Raw genomic sequence first — 27,678 nt, forward strand, 5'->3', positions numbered from 1 at the left:
AAAACCACCAGAATAGTTTCTTCGTACAACCTCAGATACATGGAAGTTTGGTCTTTTTTCAACGATTTTCATGGGAAAACATTTCAAAACTTCCCTTAGACTCGTAACGTATTACTCTTTGGACAAGGTCAAGGACAGCTCCAGACAACCACCTTCTCAACAGCACCAGGAGGGCCTCCCAGCTTCCTACACCTGGTCATCCTTAGGATCACAGTGGAGGTGATCCAGGGCCCTATTCACAGAGATTCTGACTCACTGATCTGGGCTGGGCCTTGGAAATCTGATTTGAGAACCACAGCCAGCGCCAGGCTGGAGTCTTGGCTCCAGCCCTCACCAGCCTGGCCACTAGGCTTTCTTCAGCTTTCTGAGCCTGGCTCCCTTTGCTGGAAAATGGGGATGGTCAGACCTACTTGGGGGACTGTTGTCACAGGTAGAGGTCATGTCTGTAAGGGGGCCACACAGTGCTTGGCACATGGTAGGCCTTCGATAAATGACAGCTGCTGACATCATCGTGATATGCCTCCCTCTCTCCCAGTGGAAAACAGTGCTTTCAGTAGGTGTCAAATGTGAGGTGACTGAAGGAAATTGAAACCAGTTTAGCAGCAACACCTTGGGGTCAGAGCGACAGGGAAGGATTTGGCTCTTCCCATGAGAACTTATAACATGCCTCGGGGTTCTACATGAGGGCAGGAAACTTAATATTCACTGAGCATCTACTATGCACCTCTTTTACAGAAGCATTCGCATATGATATTAATCACAATCCTGAAAATGATCCAACTATTCCCATTTTTAAGACAAGGGACAGATTCTCCAAGAGGTCAAGGAACGAGTCTCAGGTCACATGGACAGCAGGTAGCAGAGCCAGGATTTGGACCCACATTTGTTTGATGCCAAGTTCCACACTTTCTCCCACAAAAGGGGAACAAAGTAGAAGTCATGAGTCACTTCAAGATTCCTGAATGGGGTTCCCCTCAGAGGGTGGCCTGAGGTCTCCAGAGTTCTGGTGAAGTAATCTTACTCCCAAGACAGGGTGAAGGGGTGGCCTTGGAGGGTGTTGGCAGTGAGGGCAGATGGTCCCTGAACAGTCAAACTTATTACAATAAACTTGGGCTTGATTTTCTTCCAGGGCAAGGGATGACCAAGGGGAGTCAGGAGGGGGTTTTCCTGACACTCTTGCTCAGCAAGAGTAAAGATTTACTTTCCCTTCTCTTGTTGTGGTGCCGACAGTGTGCCTTCTCAGCTTTGGGGGAACTTCTACAAACCGACACTTACCTGTTTTTATTGAGCTCAGAGTAGTTTGAGACTCCAGCCAAATACCAGCTGCCTGTTTAATGGTTGCTAACTGCCTTGGGAACAGCGTTTAAATCTCAGGAATGTGTTTTCTCAGCAGGAGCTGCACACGGCAAAGCAAGATGCATCCTATTTTGTGAGTGAGATAATTTCCCATGAAAGAGGGTTGTTATGCTTTGGGGGGGGTCGTCCTAACCTGATTTACCTGTTCACTCACATTCTTGGAGAGATCAGGAAGCGTCTTGCAGGGGCATGCTGGGACCCCAGCAGCTGCTGGCCCTCACATCTTCATTTCTTCTGCTTCCTTCCATTTCTAAAGGAATTTTATCACTGAAGGAAGAGTAGCAACAAAGGGAGCCACCCTTTTATGGTTCTCATTGGAATTTTTTATTTGAATTGGTGAAACTCACTCCATGGTGGGACTGTCACTTGAAAGAGAGGTTCCTCTAATCTTGAAGCTGGATGAGACCCCAGTATCCCTTTTATGTTGGAATCCTTATAGCTGAGCTCAGAGTCTGCCACAGAGCAGGTGCTCACTACATGGTTATTGAATGAGTGAGTGAATGAATGAACTTAATTTTTCAGACTCTGACAACCATGAATAATCTTGTGATAGGAGGCTGATAGTGATACATGGCGATGGTGTCATCGAAGGTGGAGATGTTTTGGTAGAGGGGACAGATGACAGTAGCAATGCCTGACAGTAGCAGTGCCTGATGTTTTGCTAATTTTAAATGTACGTAGCAGCATGGGAATTCCCTGGCAGTCCGGTGGTTAGGACTCTGTGCATTCACTGCTGAGGGCCCGGGTTCAATCCCTGGTCGGGGAGCTAAGATCCCACAAGCCGAGCGGCGTGGCCAAAAAATATAAAATAAAATAAAATAAAATAAAATAAAATAAAAATAAAGTACGTGACAGCAAAGTGTGAGAAGGCACCCCGGCTCCTCCACACTCCTCCTGGCCATCAGTGAGTCAGGCCTGCTGGGGTGGGCAGTGCTAAGCTGGACCACGGTGCCTGGGGCAGATAGAGAAGTTTTGAAAACGATCTCTGCTATGGAGGACGTAGAAACCAATGGATTTTATCATCTAAGTCGTCATTTGGCTGTAGTTGTTTTCTCTCCCCTCCACCCCCTCTCCCTTCAACTTGACCTGCTTCGAGGGGATGCGATCAGAGTTTGAGTGCTGTAGGGGCCGGTCGGAGCGGGGCCTTTGGGCAGGGGCTGAACCTTATCTGAAACGGGGGTGACCTGGCACCCTGCCTCAGGGTCACTGTGTAGGACAGGTGTCTGACACAGAGAAAGCACTTGCTGATTGATGGCTTCAGTCACAGGAGGTTGTGCAGGACTCTTCCTGTTGTCCAGATTCTGGCTACGACTAAAGTCAGAGGGCCCCAGTCCCCCTTTCTGCATGAGGAGAGGTGCCACTGAACTTCCTATGGGTGGGGCTGTCCCAGCAGAACCTGCACCATCACCAACCCCACCTGACCCAGGCTCGTCAGCAGAGGGACAGGACCAGAAGAGGGGGAAGGGTCCGAGGCCACCTCGGGGGGAGAGCAGTGTTCAGGGTAAGAGGATATTCTCTTCCTTCCTTCACGCTTTGTCCTCCCCAAACCAGACGAAGGGGTTTCAAGAGAACCTCTCATCAAGACCACGGGGCCTGCAGGGTGGGGGGCGGGGGGGGGCGGGGACAGGCCCTCGTTTCCCGCTGGCCTTTCTGAGCTGCAGCACCGACAGGCCCACCTGGCGCACTGCAGGAGCGGAGCTCAAAGAGGAAGTCTGGGGGTGTATTCTGGGAGTCGAGAAGTATTCCCCCTCTCACGGGAAAAACAGTGCTTGGCATGTGGTCCCTGAAGCTGGAGGGCTTCCTTGAACATGGGGTCTGTTCCTGAAGTGGGGGAGGGGTGCTGCTGGAGGGGCTCAGGAGGCCAAAGGTGAGGTGAGATGGGACAAGAAAGGCGACCAACCTCATCCCATCCTAGTTCTCCTCAGGCCCCAAAAGGGAAGAGGAGAACCCCAGGCACTCCTGTGACTCTGTGTGAAGGAGCTGCTGCCAATGGATGGGGCCCCTAACTCAGAGAAAGAGACGGGGCCAGGATACAGCGGAGCACTGCCCCCAGCTCCAGATACCCACACGCAAAACCTGCTGAGAAATCACTGAGACCTTGGACAAGACAACAGGGAGGCCAGGGACACTCTCCCTCCACCAACTGGCCAGCCACTTAAGGAGACCTCTGTCCCCTAGTCCTCTCCCCTTGCCCACACCAGAAGAGGACAGGTGACATCTCAGAAATGGTCCACAGGGCACCACCACCCGCTGCCAGCTTGTGGGCGGGGTTACGGAACAGGTGGTTCCTTGCAATAAAACAAACAAACAAAAACAGGTCTAGATTACTGGAATAATTAAGAAGTCATTAAAGATATAGTTGGAGAGGAACTGGGGTGGAAAAATGAAAAACATTCCCTATTTGAATGCTAAGGTGCCTCAAATCAGGATTCTTTATATACACTGAAATTAGCATAAGAAAACATAGGATAATGGTGTAAAGAGGGGTTTCTGAAGCCGGATTGTCCGGATCTGATTCTAAGCTCTGCTACTTACTTGCTGTGTGGCAAAGGGCAAGTTACTAAACTTCTCTGGTGCTGCATTTTCCTCAAACTGTAAATTAGGGCTAAGAATAGTACATACCCATGGTATTGTTGGGGTGAATAAATACAGATAAAACTCTTGGAACAGTGCCTGGCACACAGGGAAAGCTCAGTAAATGCTAGCTTTTATTGCCTATTCTTAAACCATGTTCACCTTAAGTACATGAACAAAATCAGCTAGCTCTTCAACTTTCTGGAAGTAGTGTTAAATCCCACCACAAAACAACTCACAGCTTCTCTTTGTGTGAGAAATCAAAGCATACCTCCCCCCAGAAGAGACAATAATGCATAGTGTAGTTCTTGCTTTCACACAGAAGCCTAGAAAAAGGTATATTCCTGGCCTGAGTTTTACTGTACCCCCTTGGTGGTTCACAGGAAGCTGGGTCGGCACAACCTCACAGACTGTATTTTTGGCCTGGGTTGTTGAGGTGAGCTGCTTGCTGCTATCACATAAGCCACATCGTCCTCTTTGCTTCCCTCCATTTCATACGTAAGTAGAGACAGTCTTTTCCCTTTCAGCTGCCAGGGAACATTTCCACACAGAATGTCATGTCATCTTCTAAAGTAACTATACAGTCGAATTCAGGGCAACAGTCATTCTGAATGAAAATGACACAAACTCAGAGATAATCTCAGAATTGCAAAGCAAAAAATAAAGCCTCACTCTTCAGCACATTGATTTCTGTGCCCATGTTCCTGGCATCTGTTAAAATATTACTGGAGTCAGTGGAGCTTGACCGGTTAAGTTGCTCATTTTTATCCTATCCCCTAAAACACAATATTGTCTGTTTACAAAATCAGGAGATTTAAATGAAATCACACGTGGACACTTGCCTGCTTTGGCAGCTGGGCTTTTAGATGATGAATATGTAAGAAATGATGGGTAGGTTACACCCTTTTGGGATTTACCTTGTGCAAAAAAAAAAAAAAGGAAAAAAACCACAACGATTTATTTCTAGAGCTAGAGGTTTTAGATGGTTGCATTCTGTTAAGTTGACTCCCTCCTGCTGATTTGTTTCTCTTGAGTTCAATGAAATCAGTCAGCCTCCACACCCCTCTCCCTTGCTGAATTGTTGATTACAATGAGAAAGTCAAGTGGCATTCTGTTTTCCTGTATCACCTATGTTTTATTAATATTAGAAAGGAGGCAATAAAACCTCCATCAGAATTAACATGAGCAACCCTTATTTTGCCCATGAAGATGTGAACTGGAAGTGAAGTTTTCATACACGGGACTTTCTGAATGTTGAATCAGGTCAGTAGATGAATGGAAAAACCCTCCCCACGTTCTTTTCTCGGATGCTGAGAGCTCTGGCCATCGGCTAGCTGTATGTGAACAACAAACCTCTCACTTCCACAGACCCCGTGGGACCCATCTGAATTCCACGACACTAGAGAAACTTGAAAGTAGATAGAGATCGGCCTTGAAAATGACCATTTGTTGTCCACCCAGGGAGTGAAAGTTTAGATACCAGGCGAGGAGAAGAAATGCTAATGTGTATCAGGGAAACCACGGAGGCATAAAGAAGAAAAACGATCAGGGCTGGGGAGGCAAGCCGCAAGCCTGGTGTGACTGAACGTGCCTGAGAAGGCTGCAGTCTGCAGTCCTCCTCTGCCAGGGAGTGCGGCTTGAAATTCCAGCAAGGAGCTTCATTCCACACGAAATGGAAAGTGTCACTAGAATGTAGAAGCCCCCCTGAGGCAGGTGATTTGTCTCACTTGGTGGCTGGTAAATCCCCAGGGCCTGGAGCAGTGTCTGGGATGTAGTAGATGCTCAATAAGAATAACAGAGGAATTATCTTACTGCTTAGGTCTCTGTTAAAATTTAAATGCCCTTGGGAGGGGTCTCACCTGTTTTGCGATATTTACACCTGATAATGAAAGCATTTTAAACTCTCAACCTGAGGGAATATTTTTATAGGATGGGCTAGGGGAGGAGAGGTGAGGAGAGTCAAATGGGAGGTGGGAGGTGGAACACACTCTAGTGCCTGATTTCACCAAAGGTCCTCCTGGTACAAGGGACGGCAAGAGTCATGAGGCAGACAGAATAACAGGGTCTCAGGAGGGGCTTGGGATTGGGAGCAAGAACATCTAGGTTTCCCTTTCTGTTTTAGCATTCATTAACTGCCTCAATCTCTGAGACTCTGGGTTCTTTTGGTAATTTTTGTTTTTTAATTCAGAAAATATGGATAATGATGTGGACCAACTAACCACACAAAGTTGTAGGGATCTAAAGGTAAAAAAACAGTGAAGAAGTTTTGGAACTATGTATCACCACAGAGATGCAAAGAAGTTATTCTGGTATTACCTATACATGTCACTCAAGGTGGGGAAGAGGCAAATGTTGGGGCTCATGGGAGTTACCTCATCTCACAAAAGCCACCTGGGAGCAGGGCTGGGTACCTGCACATCCTCGCCCTGGGCCGGCCCTGCTCCAGGTGAACAGTGAGTGAGGTTATTTCAGACCCAAGGAGGGCGCCTTGGCTGTGGGCCTCACTTTATCCACAGCGAGCGCCGCAGAGACACCGGCTCCCTCAGTTTCCTATTCTTCTAGCATCTAAAATCCTATGGTTCTCTCTATTTCTATTCAGAAGGAAAAGGAGCCTGAGCTCAGTTTTCTGCAATGTGGATGAGAGGACAAACGGGCAGCATTAGGAGGTCCTTGCTGGACCTTTCCCATCCCTGAACTGTGGAAAGATTGTGCTGAACAAAAACACACGTCCCCTCTCCTGCCCCCTCCCAGCCCGCCAAAGTGAATTAATTAAAGACGCATAGTGAAAACATGTGAAAAGTGGAAATAAAAAGCCTAGAGAAAAGTCATGGAGGCATCAGAGGCTTCAGAGAAGGACTCTGACGTGTCAGAAAGAACATTTCATTGGTCAGAAGCCTCCGGACAATGGAGACCCCGCCCTGGCCACCGCCAGCTGAGACCTGTAGCCGGCATTGCACTCTCCTAACTCATTCATTGGAGACCCCTAGCCATTGCAGAAGCACATGTGTTTATTATCATTGGCAGAAAGTGTTTCTGGTTAAATGTCACTAGGTTGAATGAGAGGACATGGAAGTTGAGATTTATAGGGAATAATCACAGCTGATTGACTTTCATTTAAAAAATCCAAAACATCTCTACTCTCATGGAATTAATTTTCCTTGTAAACCTCTGCTGGGATTCTTGGACTGCAGGCTAGGCAACAAAGATTGAAACCCTCTTATTTCGCCAGGAGCTACATGGTAAACACCAAGGTGGAGATTATATGTCTATGATTGGCAAATTTGTATTCTAGACCTTAGCATTTTTATATGGCCCCAGTTCTGAATGTTTTGTTACAGGGCAAAGCTTGAGGTACTATGGTTGATAACCTCCCATTATTTGACATAGAAACCAGTGTAATTTGAACCCTATGTGTGCAGAATTCCACAGGTAAGAGGAAACAGGGATTGCTTAAATAGAGAAGAATCTTAAAAGGTCTGATAGCAGTCCTCTTAAAACTCTGATCAATGGATAGTAGAGGTTGGGACATGGGGTGTCTAAAGGTGCAAAAAACCCACCCAGGTTGGAAGGCCTGATATATTATGAGACATTTCTCTTTTCCTTGCTTTAGCTGGTCTTCCGTAGGTAGTTCTTTCTCAGGAGAGTCACATGGCTCCTGATTTTGTGGGGATGCCAGAAAGGTTTGCTAGAATGTAGTTTAAAATCCTGCAGTGCCTCTTTGGAGAAGATGGGAGATTCAAGGTCCAGTGTAGGGTAAGTATAAGGTGAGGATAGAATGTTGTGTTGTGCTCAAACGCTAATGAGGCATGTCAAAAGCTGGAAGGGCTCCCACTGGCCAAACCTGGAAATTTTGAGCAACAGGAAGAATAATGATGATAATAGACTATAACACATTGTACTTTAAAAAAACAATCTGTGAGTCCATAGTGGTACTTGAAAAATTTGTTGTGGAGAGAGGCGGGAAAGCCGTCTTCCTTGTGTAATAACACTAGCTAATAAATGTGGAAGAAATGACAGAATTAGAACAAATATAATTTTGCAATTTCTGATGTAATTCTTGCTACAGCAAGGATCATCGATAGATGTTAAAATCATTGGGTGAAATTTTGGAAGGAACAAGATATTCATGCTGTTTTGAAGTATCACCCTACAGGTTGCTATTAATTACAAAGTATCTTTACCATGAAGAGATACGGTAAAGTATCCAAGTAATCAAATTTAGCATCAGCGACAAATGGACAAAATGATATCATGTGTCTCCTGATATGGCCATTTGTGATACTACACAATGGATATGCTATGATACCACCTATGTATTATCCTTGACAAAATATTTAACCTGAATCCAACCATGAGGAAATAGCTGGACCTGTTTGTGGTCCAGACTGTGGGACATAGTACTAGATGACTGGCTGGGACTTCAAAAATGTCATCACTACTTATGACCAAAAAAGGAAGTGTGGTGGTAGACAGTTCTAGATTAAAGGAGACTAAATAGATATGACAACTAAATACAATGGATGATTTTTGATTGGATTGTAGATCCCCCCCCCCCAAAAAAGAAGAAGAAATTACTGTGAAGAATATTTGGGGGATAGTTGGATACAACTGAATGAGAACTTTTTCTTATTATTTCTTATTTATTAATATTTATTGATATTATTGTATCAATGTTAATGTTTTAGACGTGGTACTGTGGTTATTTAGGAAAATGTTTTAGCTCTTACCATACATGTGCTGAAGTATTAAGGGATAAAGTGTCATCATGCCCACAGCTTATTTTCACACAGTTCAAACGAAATATAAATAGATAGATAAAGCAAGTATAGCAAAATATTAACAATTGGTGAATCTGGGTGAAGAGAATATGGTATTCATTGTACTATTCTTTTAATTTTTCTGTAAATTTATAAGTTTTCAAAATAAAAAGTTAGGTTGGGGAAATTCACAAAAATAAAAAGAGGGGAGCAGGCAGGTCATGATGATAGTACAAAGACCTTGGTTATCTTTTTACTGTGAAATAACACAGCCATGAGTTCATTGATATTACCTCTTTGGAAGAGGGAAAAAAAAAAAAAAAAGAGTGAAAATGATTGTCTATAAAAGCCTGTGGAGCCAGATAGTGAGAATGGACTAAACAGTGAAACAATTAATTAAAAAAAAGAAATCTCAAATAAAATTATAGCTCAGTGTTCTAAAAACCTGTCCCTATCTATCCATTTACCAGAATTCTCAAGGAATAAGCTTCCAGATATGAGGCACATTTGACATAACTAAAGGAGTAGTTCAAAAATCCAGTTATTAAATGTAATTCACTTAATTACAAGTTTGATTGGACTTACTGATAGCTGCTGTGTGTTTAAAATGAGTAATTGGAGCCTTTTAATATTTCCAGATTTTGTAGTGATTTATCACTGTAATTATAATTCATTGTTTCATGATCTTAACTATCAGAAGAACTAATGCTTCAGATTTTTATGAAATGAGGTGGGCCATAAACTAAAACTAATGGCACACTGAAAAGAGCACATTTCATCCCGTGAGGTCACTTAACCGAAGTGCCAGTTGTAGGGCAGCGTTTCTCCAGGGTGTGGGCATACCTGAGACGACAAAGGACTCTCTCCATCGTGGAAGGGATAACGACTGGACACCATTGGAGTAACTCCCTTTATAGCCAGACTGTCCAGCAACTTTCCGAACAAGTATTTTCCCTCCTGAGTTATCGAGCACACCACTGTGAAGAGAAAAAAAATTTTTTTTGAAGAAAGAACAGAAAAATATTGTTTGACATATAACAGACTTTGAAACCAGCCACCATCTTTATTTTTTTTCTTGTTCTACATGTTATACATTTAAAAAAATTTATTGGAGTATAGTTTATTTACAGTGTTGTGTTAGTTTCAGGTGTACAGCATAGTGATTCAGTTACACATATACATATATTCATTCTTTTTCAGATTCTTTCCCTATATAGGTTATTACAGAATATTGAGTAGAGAGAGTTCCCTGTGCTATACAGTGGGTCCTTGTTGGTTACCTAATTTATATATAGTAGTGTGTATATGTTAATCCCAAGCTCTTAATTTATCCCTCTCCCCTTTGGTAACCATAAGTTTGCTTTCAAAATCTGTGAGTCTGTTTCTGTTTTATAAATAAGTTCATTTATATCATTTAAAAAAAATTAGATTCCACATATGGGTGATATCATATGATATTTGTCTTTGTCTGACTTAGTTCACTTAGTATGATAATCTCTAGGTCCATCCATGTTGCTGCAAATGGCATTATTTCATTCTTTTTTTATGGCTGAGTAATATTCCATTGTATATGTGTACCACATCTTCTTTATCCACCCCTCTGTTGATGGACATTTAGGTTGCTTCCATGTCTTGGCTATTGTAAATAGTGCTGCAATGAACATTCTCTTTCTCAAGATTGCTTTGGCTATTTGGGGTCTTTTGTGTTTCCATACAAATTTAAAAAATTTTTGTTCTAGTTCTGTAAAAAATGCCATTGGTAATTTGATAGGGATTGCACTGAATCTGTAGATTGTCTTGGTGGTCTAGTCATTTTGACAATATTGATTCTTCCAATCCAAGAACATAGTATATCTTCCCATCTATTTGTGTCATTTTTGATTTCTTTCATCAGTGTCTTATAGTTTTCAGAGTACAGGCCTTTTGCCTCCTTAGGTAGGTTTATTCCCACGTATTCTTTTTGATGCCATGGTAAATGGGATTGTTTCCTTAATTTCTCTTTCTGATCTTTCCTGATTAGTGTATAGGAAAGCAAGAGATTTCTGTGTATTAATTTTGTATCCTGCAATTTTACCAAATTCATTGATGAGCTCTAGTAGTTTTCTGGTAGCATCTTTAGGATTTTCTATGTATAGTATCATGTTATCTGCAAAGAGTGACAGTTTTACTTCTTCCTTTCCAACTTGGATTCCTTTCATTTCTTTTTCTTCTCTGATTGCCGTGGCTAGGACTCCCAGAACTATGTTGAATAAAACTGGTGAGAGTGAACATCCTTGTCTTGTTCCTGATCTTAGAGGGAATGCCTTCAGCTTTTCACCATTGAGAATGATATTAGCTGTGGGTTTGTCATATATGGCCTTTATTATGTTGAGGTAAGTTCCCTCTCTGCCCACTTTCTGGAGAATTTTTATCATAAATGGGTGCTGAATTTTGTCAAAAGCTTTTTATGCATCTATTGAGATGATCATATGGTTTTATTCTTCAGTATGTTAATATGGTGTATCACACTGATTGATTTACAGATATTGAAGAATTCTTGCATCCCTGGGATAAATCCCACTTGATCATGGTGGATGATCCTTTTTTTTTTAAATTTTATTTATTTATTTATTTTTATTTATGGCTATGCTGGGTCTTTGTTTCTGTGCGAGGGCTTTCTCCAGTTGCGGCGAGCGGGGGCCACTCTTCATCGCGGTGCACAGGCCTCTCACTATCGCGGCCTCTCTTGTCGCGGAGCACAGGCTCCAGATGCGCAGGCTCAGTAGTTGTGGCTCACGGGCCTAGTTGCTCCGCAGCATGTGGGATCTTCCCGGACCAGGGCTCGAACCCGTGTCCCCTGCATTGGCAGGCAGATTCTCAACCACTGCGCCACCAGGGAAGCCCCGTGGATGATCCTTTTAATGTATTGTTGGATTTGGTTTGCTAGTATTTTGTTGACTATTTTTGCATCTATGTTCATCAGAGATGTTCAGCCACCATCTTTATTTAGAGATAGGAAAGCAGGGAGAGTAAGAAAACCTTCACCTTGACCTGCAGCCCAACCCCCAAGAATGATGCTTGCATCACGTGGTCTGGCATCTGACTTCCCATGTTCGATGTCCTTCTCTTTCATATTACAGGACCTGACCATGCCTCAAATTTCTTTTCTTTGGTTTCTTAATTCCTACTAGTTCTCCCTGAAGTAAAACCTGTTTCCTGACAATTTCCAATTTGGTTTTGTGACATCACAGAACGACTCCAACTATTTCAAAAGCTGGTACATTTTTTTTCCATTGATTTTTTTTTTAAATTATTATTTATTTTTATTTATTTTTGGCTGTGTTGGGTCTTCGTTTCTGTGCGAGGGCCTTCTCCAGTTTCGGCAAGCGGGGGTCACTCTTCATTGCGGTGCGCGGGCCTCTCACTATCACGGCCTCTCTTGTTGCGGAGCACAGGCTCCAGACTCTCAGGCTCAGTAGTTGTGGCTCACGGGCCTAGTTGCTCCGTGGCATGTGGGATCTTCCCAGACCAGGGCCCGAACCCGTGTCCCCTGCATTGGCAGGCAGATTTTCAACCACTGCGCCACCAGGGAAGCCCCAAGCTCGTACATTTTTAAAAGCAAATTATTCCTTTTATTTTGGGCTAGGGAACGAAGGTGTGTAGCTTAATTAAACTCATTTAAAAGAGTCCCCAAAGCCTGGAAATTGTTTCTTTAATTTCTAGGATTTTGAAGGTTTTAGATCTTGATGTGACAGTAACTGACATATCTAACTCTTTGCCTCCATTGAAGCAGGGGCTCCAGTATGTCATTTCCTTGCCCCAGAGCCTAACATGGCTCCCTTGGGTATCTGTCATCTACAGCACAGGGGAGCTAAAAAAGTTCTTAGATTTGTTCCCATCAACACCCTTCCTTCCCTACAGGAATGAGCGTTGCCATTTCCTGCCCTCCCACCTTCATGGTGAGTCAACAACTTTCAACACTCAACTTCCCAACAACTTGGAAAGAAAGTGATAATAATACTTGACATGTAAAGCCCTTAATTGCTTTAGAATCATCCCCACTAATGGATCTCACTGAGTTCTCCTAGCAAACCTACTGGCTGTGGAGCAGAGGGAATGCTGTTATTCCCACTTCACAGAGACAGGCTTAGACAGGTCGAGGGACTCACTCCAGATTTCGTAACTTCTAAATTGCAAGGTAGGGATTTGAACCCAGGTCTAAATGACCTGGAACACTGGGTTTGCCCCACTTGGTCACAGTTGCCTCTCAGGGTTCAAAAGCCATGGGCATCTCCCAACACCAAGTCCTCATCCCTCCATCATGTCTTTGCAACCCTGCCTGCCCTTCTCCAGGCAGCTCTCAGTCAGGACCCCTCACTTCTCCCAGCTGCAGCCTGGCCGGCCTCTTCTCTCTTGACGGCCCACTTGATTCCCACTCCTGTGGCTCTGTTCATGCTGTTCTTTGCTCTGGAGAACCTGTGCCTTCTCTCCAACACCTCCTTCTCCATGACTTTGCTATGCCCCTTCCTAACAATGCCTTCGAATCTTGTCTTTCCATTGAGACTCTGATTTTATTTGGTCTTGTGCTACTTCCTAAAAATTCCTTGAGTTAACTTTGTCTCCCAACTAGATTAGAAATTTTCTTATGGGAAGACAGTGGTTTTGCTTCTGCATTAGAAGGCCTGTCGGTGTGCGGACACCACTGATGCTGGCTTGGGAAAGCCAGTTAGGCTTCAGGATTGTGCTGGTTCATTTCACAATGGTAGTTTGAAATCAGCCACAGTGGGAGTATTTATGCCACAGATGTTGGTAAATCAGCACTCGCCAGCCCTCCATTTAGGAGGGCTGGTTGGTGAACCTTTACCACCACACCACTGTCATAGGCTGAAAATTCAGATTATTTTTTTAAAAATTACCCCGATTATCCCATGGTCCCTAACTGATAAGCGGGAGAAACAGAAATAGCTCTTATCTTTTTACTTCCCCCCTGGAGAAATTATTCTGCCCCTGGATTTATACTCCATTGTATTGAGGAAATGTTCGTGCACTCATTCTTGTTTAAAAGTCAGAAGCGCTGTAGCTGCCACTCAGAGTGGAAAGAGGGGCTGAGCTTCCCTTTGCTCAGGCTGTTTAAAGGGAATGGGGTGGGCCCGGGGGGTTCTCAGGCTGGACGGGGAGGCTGAGATCCCTTGTGACAGTGATATAAGACCCAAAACCCAGACTTTGGGAGAGGCATGGAAACCGAACTCTTGTCTTCTCATGAGATTTTCCTGTTGCAGAAGAGAGTGATGCCTTGTGAATGGACTTCACTGGAGGCCGTGCACGTTCCCACACATTGTCCTAGAGGAGGGCAGATCCTGGGGCAGTCAGTGGTCTATCAACTCCAGGAGGCGACAGAAATCCCAGGGGAGGAATGCACCGGACGCTTGTTCACCACGGGAGATACCAGAGGAGGGAGAGAGCCTGAAAGGCTGTGGTTGTACTTATGAAGCAGATGGGGGCTCAGAGCCATGGTAGTTTGGAGAATTTATATAAATGCGACCTCATGTGTACCCTCATTGAGGTGGAGGCACTTCCTATATATTCTCTCAAAGAACAAAACCAGTTCCACTCCTTTGCATTCCTCAGACACACTGCATGATGCTGAACATGGCTTTGAGGTTCACCTCCTCCCTGACCCTGGTACCAGGGCACTGGGATAATCTGAGGGTCAGCTTCGTGGCTCAGAGAAAAGGGACTGCCCACAACGAGGCCAGGTTTTGAATGGCTGCCATTCTCAAGGTGGGCATCTGGTCAGAAATCCATGCTCTGCATGGAGATGGCCTCTTCGTTGTCCCATCTCAGAGAACTCTCCCCTCTCTCCAGGCCTTGGTCCCACTTTAAACACAGAAATTAGTTCAGGATAAGATTGAGCCAAAATATGATGCCTCAAATATGTTCATTATCCCTTTGGTTTGAAAGAATCAAGGGGATCACTCATAATAAGGCATCTGATTGTCATACTTTGTATGAAATTTAAATCCTTTAAGCTAAATCTGAATTTCGAAACCAAAGTGTGCTCTCTCCAGTTTCCCAGTTCTGACTGCAGGGGGACTCTGGCAGGACAGTGATGGGAGGTCCTTCACACATTTTCCACTCTATTTTCTGTCTTAAATCCTGCCTTCTAAAAACAGACTCCTTCTGTTTGTGAAAAACGGAACTGGTATTATCCAAAATTCCTATCTGTTTTCCCTTAAGACCTCTATACCTCCTCCTTATGGATAGTGACTCCTTCTTTCCAAACAGTTTCCTACAGTATCAGTCACTGGTCCAGGAAGCTACAAGGCATTCCGTTGCTCCAGCAGCGAATCTTGTTTCTTGAAACAGTCAGACTCTTCTCCTCTGTCCCTCTACCCTCATCTGTATTCTTGCCAGATAGTTCCTATGCTCCAACCCAAATGCTGGGATTGCTGAGTCCTGGTCCTTGTCAATGCCCTTCTTAATTTCTCTCTAGAGGTGTGTCTGTTCGTCATAAAACCCTTTCCCAACTCTGACCGCCCCATCACTTCCTCACGTCCTCTCAGTTCTTATGTAAATGTATCAACTGGGCTCAGGGCTGGAAGTCAGGGGACACAAGTTCTAGTCCTGGATGTGCAACTAACTAGCAACTTAATTAACTTCCCTATGCCTCCCTTCCTCTTCTAACAACTGGGGATGCTAGCAGCAGCCTCATAGGGCTGAGATGATGCTAGAAGGAGAGGATCTCAGTGTAAGGGGTTACTGTCATTATGATGACATCTTGGTGAGCTCACATTAACTTGTGTGGCTCTGTACCTCACAGGACCAAGGAAAGTTAAGAGAGAGCCAGCAAATGCCAGACGAAGCAAGTGCCAACCATCTCAGACCACAGTTGGAAAAATACAGGCAGCCTTAAGACGGGCTCGGCCTCTGTAACATATGTCAGTGTCTACACAGACACAGACTGGAGCGTGTTAATGGTGTTGGCGGAGCTGTATTGGCATGCACATGTGTGTGTCAGGGTGTGTGTGAGCACGCACATGTGTGTTCTAGCACATGTGGGAGGCATGCATATGCGTACAAGTGATTGTGTGGAGGCATGCACATGTTCACGTGTAGATCTGCATATCGACTTGGTGCACAAAATTGATTTCAGAGTGAAAACAAAATATTTTTATTCCACAGTTTGGAGTTAAGGAACAGCATTTGGTGCTTTGTTCTTTAACGTTCCTCTGTATATCCTTAGTAGAGCTTTTGTATTCCCACTCCCATTGAAAAATCAGGTAGCTGTTCATCTCTTTGGCTGATGGGGAAAAGAGTATGGCTGACAAAGTCTATTAGTAAGTCTTAAATCTTATTTTAGGCATAGATTTTTTTTTTTTTTACTTCTTCCCCAAATTTCAGAGAGACTACTGACTAGACACCTTGAAAAGGAATGAATTTTATGTCTCCCCTCTCTCTGGCGGAGATACAACTGAACAATCAAGTGACTGGCATGCAAGTAAAGAAAAGGAAAAAGATACCGGAAGCCTGAATAATTGAGAAACTCATCAGTATCCAGCAGCCAACCACTGACTTTGAGCCACATCTCAAAGTAGTGCTGGCTGGTGAATAGAAGTGGCGGGGGGGGGGCTGGACTTGGGTTCCAATCCCCACTCGGATACTTTTTAACAGTGTGGCTTTAGAAAGGCTATTCAACCTCTCTTCACCTTTAAGAGGTCGACAACAACGGTGGTAGATACTGCACAGGGCAATGGTGAGGGCCGAAATAGATAACACAGGTGGAGTGCTTGACACATACCCATTATCAAAGATATTAAGCAAACATGCATTTCCCTGGGTTTTGGCTCTAAGCCTAAGCAAAAGAGGTGTGAGGCTTCTGTGAAGGTCGCTATTGCCTTTCCTCATTTAGGCAGTGACGTGGTCCAAAGCATGTCATGCCTCCTGTCCTCCTTCCTGGATCCCCCATCAACGGCTGACCAGGCAGGACCCCCTGTCACCCTCCTTCTCACTTTTCCTGTTCCTATTTGTCTCCAGATCATCAACTGGAGCTGTGACATTTCTTCTCTAAACTTCTGAGCCTTCCTTAGTCATGTCCCTATTATCTCCTTGCTCAGCGCATACAGGTAAAAATAAAAATGCTTTACATCATCAAGAACTTTGGTTTCCTCATTATGAACACAAAAGAGTAGGATTCTCCCTCCCACCCCCACCCATTAAGGTGTAAAGAGAAGTCAGTCCTCCTTTCCAGAGAGATCTGAAAGGAGATCCAGGACCATGCACAGATTCTGGGTCATCCCGTGGGATAGGGCTGCCAGATAAATACTTAATGGTTGCTCCATTAAGTTTGTTTGTTCTTGCTTGCTAATCAGGCAACCCTGCACCGGGGGCTCCCTGCCCACACCCTGATTGCTCGTGCTTAAGAAGCTCAGCGCTACCCACCTGTGAACCGCAGCGCCACACACGCTGGAGTAGGATGCATAGACGTCAGTGCCATAAACGTGGTACCTGGGGTCTTGGCATCCTGCTGGACACTTCACAATGAACTCGGGATTGATTATCTTTCCAGCTCTCACATCACAGTTGATCTGAGGCACAGCTGGGAATGCAAAATGAGATCAAGATTACACCTTGTGGTATCAGCTTATATATGGGGTGACTGTTAGGTCATAACTATTCATTTACTTAATCTCTGAAAGCCAGAGCCTGAGCTGACCCTGGATCCCCTCCGTATAATGAAAGCAAAGAGGTAATTAGGACACTCCTCAGACCAAAAGAGCAATCACCATCCACTGCACTTAACCTGCTGAGAGCAAGAACAAGAGGCTCATTCCTGTGCTTATTCGAACAATTAATTAATTGAAGAAGAGAACGCTGGGAAAAGACCTGCCTCCAGTGGTCAGAAATGTCAGCCTGAGTCCGCGATTAGAGAATACTGGTTTTTCAGTTGCTCTGGAGCTAGCCCAGGAAAAGAGGAAACTCTCAGAAAACCTCGCAGGAGGAAGAAAGGTATTTGGAAAGGGGAAGCAAGAGAGCATGGGCCTTGCGTTGGGACCAGCCGGGACAAGGTGGGCTGCTGCAGCAGAGGCCCCGGACTGGAGCCTGCGGAGAGCATGGGGATGGGCAGGGCTGGGCCAGGTGAAGGAGGCTTGAGTGCTTGTGTTCTGTGCGGGAGGTGGGACTCGATGGAAGGTGTTTGGACAGGGGAGATAGATAATGAAAGTGATCTTTGTCTCGGTCCTAGAGGCTGGGTCCTAGCTCCAGGGTCAAGATGGGAGTGATCTTTCCTCATCTGCCTCCACACTCGGTGGAAAGCTGGGAACTGCCCTGCTAGGCATCCAGGGGAAGCTCATTCATTCTGTCCTCCCTCCTCTCCGGCTTGGTGACGCCATTGACAGGCTAGCAGCATTCACTAGGCAAGGCTGCGTTAGCCCGAAGCTTGCTTAGGGATGAGACAGTGTAGATGCTCTAGTGGCAGTACCTAAGAGGGAGGGTGGCTGCATCTTCCCTGAAAAAAATTTCCCTCAAAAACTCCTGAATGAAAAGGTCTCCTAGAGGATCCTATATTGATGTCTGGGAGCTAGGAATAGATCCTCTAGAAGGGACTCTAAAACATAAGCACTATTCAAAGAGTAAGCAGGCTCAGGAGGGATCTGGAAACCACCAGATGGGAGGGCTGCCTGGCAGAGATGGGGTGTTTGGCCATAAGAAGGCGAGCATTTGGAGGCAAATATAGCTGTCTTCACACGTAGGACTGTCGTGTGCTATGACATCAGAGGACTGAGCTAGAACTAAGGGGGAGATTTTCTATGGAGGCATTTTTTGCCAAAAAGAACTTTCTAGTAAATGAAGTTGCCCTTGAAGGAAGGGGCTGGAAGTATGCAAGCAGGGACTGAACAGTTGAAGAGGGGATGTCTCCACTGGGTGGGAGGTAGAAAGAAAGCCCCGCCCAGTGGTAAGAGCCTGTGATTACAAACATGGATTCAGGATCTCTGCCAGGCCACCCATCCTCTAACTGGGTTACTGAGATGGTCTCAGAGTTGTTAATAGCTTCCAGCTGTATCCAAAATGCACTTTTTTTTTTTTTAACCCTTATGTGTCTGAATGGAGCAGAGTTGCATTTCATTCAGACTGAAGAGAGAACTAAAGTTAGAACTCCTGCTCTTTTCCTAACACCCCTCCCAGACAATCTTGGCCACGCAGGGCTGGGTCAGCATGGAAGTCTTTCTCCTGGGAGCCCCGGGGGCTGAGTGTGATCACAGGCTAAAACAATTTGTGGTCCACATTAGGGAGGGAAGCGCTGCGCTTAAAATGGTTTTGTGGTTTCGTTCTTCCCACCACAGGCTGCTTCCTCTCCAAAGTTATTTTCTTTTTATCTTTCATTCTTTTAAACCCTGATACTCAAGGCTGCATTGACTATTTTGAGTCTTAGATTATTGTTCTAAAATGCCAGTTTTGGGACTGAAGATGCCTGTGTAGTCTCTCCTTAAATTAGTTAATTGTTGGATCACTGGGTGTAACTAAATGCTTTCAGCTCTCCTCCCTTCCACAGATCACTGCCCCACTCCCGAATGCATCTCCTCCCTTAGATGTAAAGAAAATGGAAGCATTCCTTCTCAGCTCTTAGTTACATGAAATAGGAAGTGACGAGCTCTGTGACCTGGGATTCAATTTGGATGTGACTTTGTCACCCTGAGAGTTTGGATCTCCTGGTAGGCCAACCCAACTTTTCTGGAGTTGTAAACTAGCTCTATCTAGAAGCTTATTGCATGAGTGTCATACAATGATCCAACCTATTGCAAGAAAGGTGCAGATGCGGTAGAATTTTCCATGAAATAGTTGGTTTAAAAAGACAAGGGGAAAAGTGTCGCATGGGAATATTTTGCTTCCGGCTAATCAATTCCCACCCCTCCCCACCCCGCCCCTTCCTGTAGGGGGAATTTGTTTTTTGTTTTTCTTTTTGCTTTGTCTTGTTTTTACAAAGGCCTGGGCAAGCCCTTAAATAAGATCTGCTGCTTTATCTGCACCCAGCTGGATTAGAAAACTTGGTGAATTAGCTCATCCCACGGGGTGGGGGGCTGTAAAATGATATCAAGCACATATGCTCATGCACTTTGGAAGAACAGGGTACAATGACAAAGTTGGCTAAAGGTCAAATATTTGTTCAATTTGTACAGAAAATTCAGCTGGAGAGAGTGAGCTAATTACAATTTCAGAGTAATTGCCAAAATCATTGGAAAGTGTAATGTCTAAATCCAGCTGGCAAGAAGCAGCATCTGCATCTTTTTTGGCTGCTCTTCTTTGAGTATATGGAAACCACGATTTATTCTTTTACAGTATTTTCTCAGTTATTTGTGAAGTAGTCTGTTTTCTTATAACCTTCCAGGAATCTTCCATCCATCCACTTAAAGCCGAAATGATATGATTTATCTTTGCATTTACTCTGAATACATTTGAACTATTCCATCTTACAACTTAGGTCTTCCTTTTCTCTCTCTTTCTCTTCTGTCGTATAGGTTCATTTTCTTTCTCTCTCTTTTTTTTTTAACATCTTTATTGGAGTATAATTGCTCCACAATGGTGTGTTAGTTTCTGCTTTATAACAAATGAATCAGCTATACCTATACATGTATCCCCGTATCTCCTCCCTCTTGCATCTCCCTCCCACCCTCCCTATCCCACCCCTCTAGGTGGTCACAGAGCACTGAGCTGATCTCCCTGTGCTATGCGGCTGCTTCCCACTGGCTATCTATTTTACATTTGGTAGTGTATATATGTCCTTGCCACTCTCTTACTTCGTCCCAGCTTACCCTTCCCCCTCCCCATGTCCACAAGTCCACTCTCTATGTCTGTGTCTTTATTCCTGTCCAGCCCTTAGTTTCTTCAGAACCATTTTTTTTTTAGATGCTATATATATGTGTTAGCATACAGTATTTGTTTTTCTCTTTCTTTTTTTTTTTTTTTTGGGTGCAGAGTCAGTTTTTTATTGAAGTACAGTTGATTTACAATGTTAATTTCTGCTGTACAGCAAAGTGACTCAGTTAAATATATATGCATTCTTTATCATACTTTGCCATTATGGTTTATCACAGGATATTGAATTTAGTTCCCTGTGCTGTATAGTAGGACCTTGTTGTTTATCCATCCTATATATAATAGTTTGCATCTGCTAACCCCAAACTCTCAATCCATCTGTCCCCCAATGAATTCATTTTTTTTTTAAACATCTTTATTGAAGTATAATTGCTTCACAATGGTGTGTTAGTTTCTGCTTTATAACAAAGTGAATCAGCTACACATATACACACGTTCCCATATCTCCTCCCTCCTGCATCTCCCTCCCTCCCACCCTCCCCATCCCACCCAACCAGGCGGTCACAAAGCACCGAGCTGAGCTCCCTGTGCTATGTGGCTGCTTCCCACTAGCTATCTATTTTACATTTGGTAGTGTATATATGTCCATGACACTCTCTCACCCTGTCACATCTCGCCCCTCCCCCTCCCCATATCCTCAAGTCCATTCTTTAGTAGGTCTGTGTCTTTATTCCCATCTTGCCACTAGGTTCTTCATGACCATTTTTTTTTCCTTAGATTCCATATGTATGTGTTAGCATACTGTATTTGTTTTTCTCTTTCTGACTTACTTCACTCTGTATGACAGACTCTAACTCCATCCACCTCATTACAAATACCTCCATTTCATTTCTTTTTATGGCTGAGTAATATTCCATTGTATATATATGCCACATCTTCTTTATCCATTCATCTGTCGGTGGACCCTTAGGTTGCTTCCATGTCCTGGCTATTGTAAATAGAGCTGCAATGAACATTGTGGTACATGACACTTTTTGAATTATGGTTTTCTCAGGGTATATGCCCAGTAGTGGGATTGCTGGGTAGTATGCTAGTTCTGTTTTCAGTTTTTTAAGGAATCTGCATAATGTTCTCCATAGTGGCTGTATCAATTTACATTCCCACCAACAGTGTAAGAGGGTTTCCTTTTCTCCACACCCTCTCCAGCATTTATTGTTTGTAGACTTTTTGATGATGGCCATTCTGACCAGTGTGAGGTGATACCTCATTGTAGTTTTGATTTGCATTTCTCTAATGATTAGTGATGTTGAGCATCCTTTCATGTGTTTGTTGGAAATCTGTATATCTTCTTTGGAGAAATGTCTATTTAGGTCTTCTGCCCATTTTTGGATTGGGTTGTTTGGTTTTTTGATATTGAGCTGCATGAGCTCCTTGTATATTTTGGAGATTAATCCTTTGTCAGTTGCTTCGTTTGCAAATATTTTCTCCCATTCTGAGGGTTGTCTTTTCGTCTTGTTTATGGTTTCCTTTGCTGTGCAAAAGCTTTTAAGTTTCATTAGGTCCCATTTGTTTATTTTTGTTTTTATTTCCCTTTCTCTAGGAGGTGGGTCAAAAAGGATCTTGCTGTGATGTATGTCATAGAGTGTTCTGCCTATGTTTTCCTCTAAGAATTTGATAGTGTCTGGCCTTACATTTAGGTCTTTAATCCATTTTGAGTTTATTTTTATGTATGGTGGTAGGGAGTGTTCTAATTTCATTCTTTTACATGTAGCTGTCCAGTTTGCCCAGCACCACTTATTGAAGAGGCTGTCTTTTCTCCATTGTATATTCTTGCCTCCTTTATCAAAGGTAAGTTGACTATATGTGCGTGGGTTTATCTCTGGGCTTTCTATCCTGTTCCATTGATCTATATTTCTGTTTTTGTGCCAGTACCATACTGTCTTGATTACTGTAGCTTTGTAGTAGAGTCTGAAGTCTGGGAGCCTGATTTCTCCAGCTCCGTGTTTCTTTCTCAAGATTGCTTTGGCTATTTGGGGTCTTTTGTGTTTCCATACAAATTGTGAAACTTTTTGTTCTAGTTCTGTGAAAAATGCCATTGGTAGTTTGATAGAGATTACACTGAATCTGTAGATTGCTTTGGGTAGTATAGTCATTTTCACAATGTTGATTCTTCCAATCCAAGAACATGGTCTAGCTCTCCATCTGTTTGTATCATCTTTAGTTTCTTTCATCAGTGTCTTATAGTTTTCTGCATACAGGTCTTTTGTCTCCTTAGGTAGGTTTATTCCTAGGTATTTTATTCTTTTTGTTGCAGTGGTAAATGGGAGTGTTTCCTTAATTTCCTTTCAGATTTTTCATCATTAGTGTATAGGAATGGAAGAGATTTCTGTGCATTAATCTTGTATCCTGCTACTTAACCAAATTCATTGATTAGCTCTAGTAGTTTTCTGGTAGCATCTTTAGGATTTTCTATGTATAGTATCATGTCATCTGCAAACAGTGACAGCTTTACTTCTTCTTTTCTGATTTGGATTCCTTTTATCTCTTTTTCTTCTCTGATTGCTGTGACTAAAACTTCCAAAACTATGTTGAATAATAGTGGTGAGAGTGGACAACCTTGTCTTGTTCCTGATCTTGGAGGAAATGGTTTCAGTTTTTCACCATTGAGAACGATGTTGGCTGTGGGTTTGTCATATATGGCCTTTATTATATTGAGGTAGGTTCCCTCTATGCCTACTTTCTGGAGGGTTTTTATCATAAATGGGTATTGAATTTTGTCAAAAGCTTTTTCTGCATCTATTGAGATGATCATATGGTTTTTCTCCTTCTGTTTGTTAATATGGTTTATCATATTGATTGATTTGTGTATATTGAAGAATCCTTGCATTCCTGAGATAAACCCCACTTGATCATGGTGTATGATCCCTTTAATGTGCTATTGGATTCTGTTTGATAATCTTTTGTTGAGGATTTTTGCATCTATGTTCATCAGTGATATGGGTCTGTAGTTTTCTTTTTTTGTGTGACATCTTTGTCTGGTTTTGGTATCAGGGTGATCGTGGTCTCGTAGAATGAGTTTGGGAGTATTCCTCCCTTTGCTATATTTTGGAAGAGTTTGAGAAGGAAAGGTGTTAGCTCCTCTCTAAATGTTTGATAGAATTCGCCTGTGAAGCCATCTGGTCCTGGACTTTTGTTTGTTGAAAGATTTTTAATCACAGTCTCAATTTCAGTGCTTGTGATTGGTCTGTTTATATTTTCTATTTCTTCCTGGTTCAGTCTCAGAAGGTTGTGCTTTTCTAAGAATTTGTCCATTTCTTCCAGGTTGTCCTTTTTATTGACATAAAGATGCTTGTAGAAATCTCTCATGAGCCTTTGTATTTCTGCAGTGACAGTTGTTACTTCTCCTTTTTCATTTCTAATTCTATTGATTTGAGTTGTCTCCCTTTTTTTCTTGATGAGTCTGGCTAATGGTTTATGAATTTTGTTTATCTTCTCAAAGAACCAGCTTTTAGTTTTATTGATCTTTGCTATTGTTTCCTTCATTTCTTTTTCATTTATTTCTGATCTGCTCTTTATGACTGCTTTCCTTCTGCTAACTTTGGGGTTTTTTTGTTCTTCTTTCTCTAATTGCTTTAGGTGTAAGGATAGGCTGTTTATTTGAGGTGTTTCTTGTTTCTTGAGGTAGGATTGTATTTCTATAAACTTCCCTCTTAGAACTGCTTTTGCTGCATCCCATAGGTTTTGGGTCATTGTGTTTTCATTTTCATTTGTTTCTAGGTATTTTTAAATTTCCTCTTTGATTTCTTCAGTGATCTCTTGGTTATTTAGTAATGTATTGTTTAGACTCCATCTGTTTGTATTTTCTACTGATTTTTTCCTGTAGTTGATATCTAGTCTCATAGCATTGTGTTTGGAAAAGATACTTGATACGATTTCAATGTTCTTAAATTTACCAAGGCTTGATTTGTGACCCAGGATATGATCTATCCTGGAGAATGTTCCATGAGCACTTGAGAAGAAAGTGTATTCTGTAGTTTTGGATGGAATGTCTTATAAATATCAATTAAGTCTATCTTGTTTAATGTATCATTTAAAGCTTGTGTTTCCTTATTTATTTTTGTTTTGGATGATCTGTCCATTGGTGAAAGTGGGGTGTTAAAGTCCCCTACTATTATTGTGTTACTGTTGATTTCCCCTTTTATGGCTGTTAGCATTTGCCTTTTGTATTGAGGTGCTCCTATGTTGGGTGCATAAAGATTTACAATTGTTATATCTTCTTCTTGGATTGATCCCTTGATCATTATGTAGTGTCCTTCTTTGTCTCTTGTAATAGTCTTTAAAGTCTGTTTTGTCTGATATGAGAATTGCCACTACAGCTTCCTTTTGATTTCCATTTGCATGGAATATCTTTTTCCATCTCCTCACTTTCAGTCTGTATGTGTCCCTAGGTCTGAAGTGGGTCTCTTGTAGACAGCATATATACAGGTCTTGTTTTTGTATCCATTCAGCCAGTCTGTGTCTTTTGGTTGGATCATTTAATCCATTTACATTTAAGGTAGTTATCGATATGTATGTTCCTATTACCATTTTCTCAATTGTTTTGTGTTTGTTATTGTAGGTCTTTTCCTTCTCTTGTGTTTCCTGCCTAGAGAAGTTCCTTCGGCATTTGTTGTAAAGCTGGTTTGGTGGTGCTGAATTCTCTTAGCTTTTGCTTATCTGTAAAGGTTTTAATTTCTCTGTCAGATCTGAATGAGATCCTTGCTGTATAGCGTATTCTTGGTTGTAGGTTTTTCCCTTTCATCACTTTAAATATGTCCTGCCACTCCCTTCTGGCTTGCAGAAAGATCAGCTGTTAACTGTATGGGGATTCCCTTGTATGTTATTTGTTGCTTTTCCCTTGCTGCTTTTAATATTTTTTGTTTGTATTTAATTTTTGATAGTTTGATTAATATGTGTCTTGGCGTGTTTCTCCTTGGATTTATCCTGCATGGGACTCTCTGTGCTTCCTGAACTTGATTGACTATTTCCTTTCTCATATTAGGGGAGTTTTCAACTCTAATCTCTTCAAATATTTTCTCAGTCCCTTTCTTTTTCTCTTCTTTTTCTGAGACCCCTATAATTTGCATGTTGGTGCATTTAGTGTTGTCCCAGAGGTCTCTGAGACTGTCTTCCATTCTTTTCATTCTTTTTTTTAAATTCTGCTCTGCAGTAGTTATTTCCACTATTTTATCTTCCAGGTCACTTATCCGTTCTTTGCCTCAGTTATTCTGCTATTGATTCCTTCTAGAGAATTTTTCATTTCATTTATTGTCTTGTTCATCATTGTTTGTTTGCTCTTTAGTTCTTCTAGGTCCTTGTTAAACGTTTCTTGTATTTTCTCCATTCTATTTCCAAGATTTTGGATCATCTTTACTATCATTACTCTGAATTCTTTTTCAGGTAGACTGCCTATTTACTCTTCATTTGTTTGGTCTGGTGGGTTTTTACCTTGCTCCTTCCTCTGCTGTGTGTTTCTGTGTCTTCTCATTTTGCTTAACTTACTGTGTTTGGGGTCTCCTTTTCGCAGGCTGCAGGTTCGTAGTTCCCGTTGTTTTTGGTGTCTGCCCCCAGTGGGTAAGGTTGGTTCAGTGAGTTTTAGGCTTCCTGGTGGAGAGGACTGGTGCCTATGTTCTGGTGCATGAGGCTGGATCTTGTCTTTCTGGTGGGCAGGGCTGCATCTGGTGGTGTGTTTTGGGGTGTCTGTGACCTTATTATGATTTTAGCCAGCCACTCTGCTACTGGGTGGAGTTGTGTTCCTGTCTTGCTAGTTGTTTGGCATAGGGTGTCCAGCACTGTAGCTTGCTGGTTGTTGAGTGGAGCTGGGTCTTAGCATTGAGATGGAGATCTCTGGGAAAGCTTTCGCTGTTTGATATTATGTGAAGCCAGGAGGTCTCTGGTGGACCAGTGTCCTGAACTCAGCTCTCCCACCTCAGAGGCACCAGCCTGATACCCAGCCAGAGCACCAAGACCCTGTCAGCCACATGGCTCAGAAGAAAAGGGAGAAAGAAAGAAAGAAAGAAGGAAGGAAGGAAGGAAGGAAGGAAGGAAGGAAGGAAGGAAGGAAGGAAGAAGGAAAGAAAGAAAGAAAGAAAGAAAGAAAGGATAAAATAAAGTTACTAAAATAAAAAATTATTAAAAATTAAAAAGTAATAAAAAACAAACAAACAAACAAAAAATGGACAGACAGAACTCTAGGACAAATGGTAAAAGCAAAGCTATACAGACAAAATCACACAAAGAAGCATACACATACACACTCACAAAAAGAGAAAAAGGAAAAGTATATATAAAAAAGAAAAAGGAGAGAGCAACCAAATCAACAGACAGATCTACCAATGATAATAAACTCTAAATACTAAACTAAGATAAACATAAAACCAGAAACAAATTAGATGCAGAAAGCAAACCCCAAGTCTACAGTTGCTCCCAAAGTCCACCACCTCAACTTTGGGATGATCCGTTTTCTATCAGGTGTTCCACAGATGCAGGTACATCAGGTTGACTGTGAGGTTTAATCTGCTGCTCCTGAGGCTGCATGGAGAGATTTCCCTTTCTCTTCTTTGTTCACACAGCTCCCGGGGTTCAGCTTTGGATTGGCCCCACCTCTGTGTGTAGGTCGCCTGAGGGCATCTGTTCTTCTCTGAGACAGGATGGGGTTAAAGGAGCGGCTGATTAGGCGGCTCTGGCTCACTCAGGCCGCAGGGGAGGGAGGGGTATGGAATGTGGGGTGAGCCTGCGGTGGCAGGGGCCGGCATGAGGTTGCAATAGCCTGAGGCGCGCCGTGTGTCCTCCCGGGAAAGTTGTCCCTGGATCTCGGGACCCTGGCAGTGGCGGGCTGCACAGGCTTCCAGGAGGGGAGGTGTAGATAGTGACCTGTGCTTGCACACAGGCTTCTTGGTGGCTGCAGCAGCAGCCTTAGCATTTCATGCCCGTCTCTGGTGTCTGCGCTGATAGCCACGGCTCGTGCCCGTCTCTGGAGCTCATTTAGGCGGTGCTCTGGATCCCCTCTCCTCACGCACCCCGAAACAGTGGTCTATTGCCTCTTAGGCAGTTCCAGACTTTTTCCCAGACTCCCTCCCAGCTAGCTGTTGCGCACTAGCCCCCTTCAGGCTGTGTTCATGCAGCCAACCCCCGTCCTCTCCCTGGGATCTGACCTCTGAAG

The 27,678-nt window shown here is 43.2% G+C and overlaps 1 protein-coding gene across 4 annotated transcripts in view; it reads right to left on the reverse strand.

Moving 5' to 3' along the window:
- Positions 1-27,678, reverse strand: part of VIT (vitrin) — a 147,664-nt gene that overhangs the window by 49,522 nt on the left and 70,464 nt on the right. For all 4 annotated transcript variants that reach the window (XM_082427750.1, XM_082427747.1, XM_082427748.1 and 1 more), the window contains 2 exons: positions 17,106-17,262; positions 9,531-9,664 (listed from right to left, as the gene is read on the reverse strand). In XM_082427750.1, coding sequence (XP_082283876.1) covers positions 9,531-9,664; positions 17,106-17,262 — 291 coding nt within the window. The remainder of the gene's footprint in view (positions 1-9,530; positions 9,665-17,105; positions 17,263-27,678) is intronic.

Source organism: Balaenoptera physalus (genome assembly GCF_965194825.1).
Source record: "Balaenoptera physalus genome assembly, chromosome: 15".
NCBI lineage: Eukaryota > Metazoa > Chordata > Mammalia > Artiodactyla > Balaenopteridae > Balaenoptera > Balaenoptera physalus.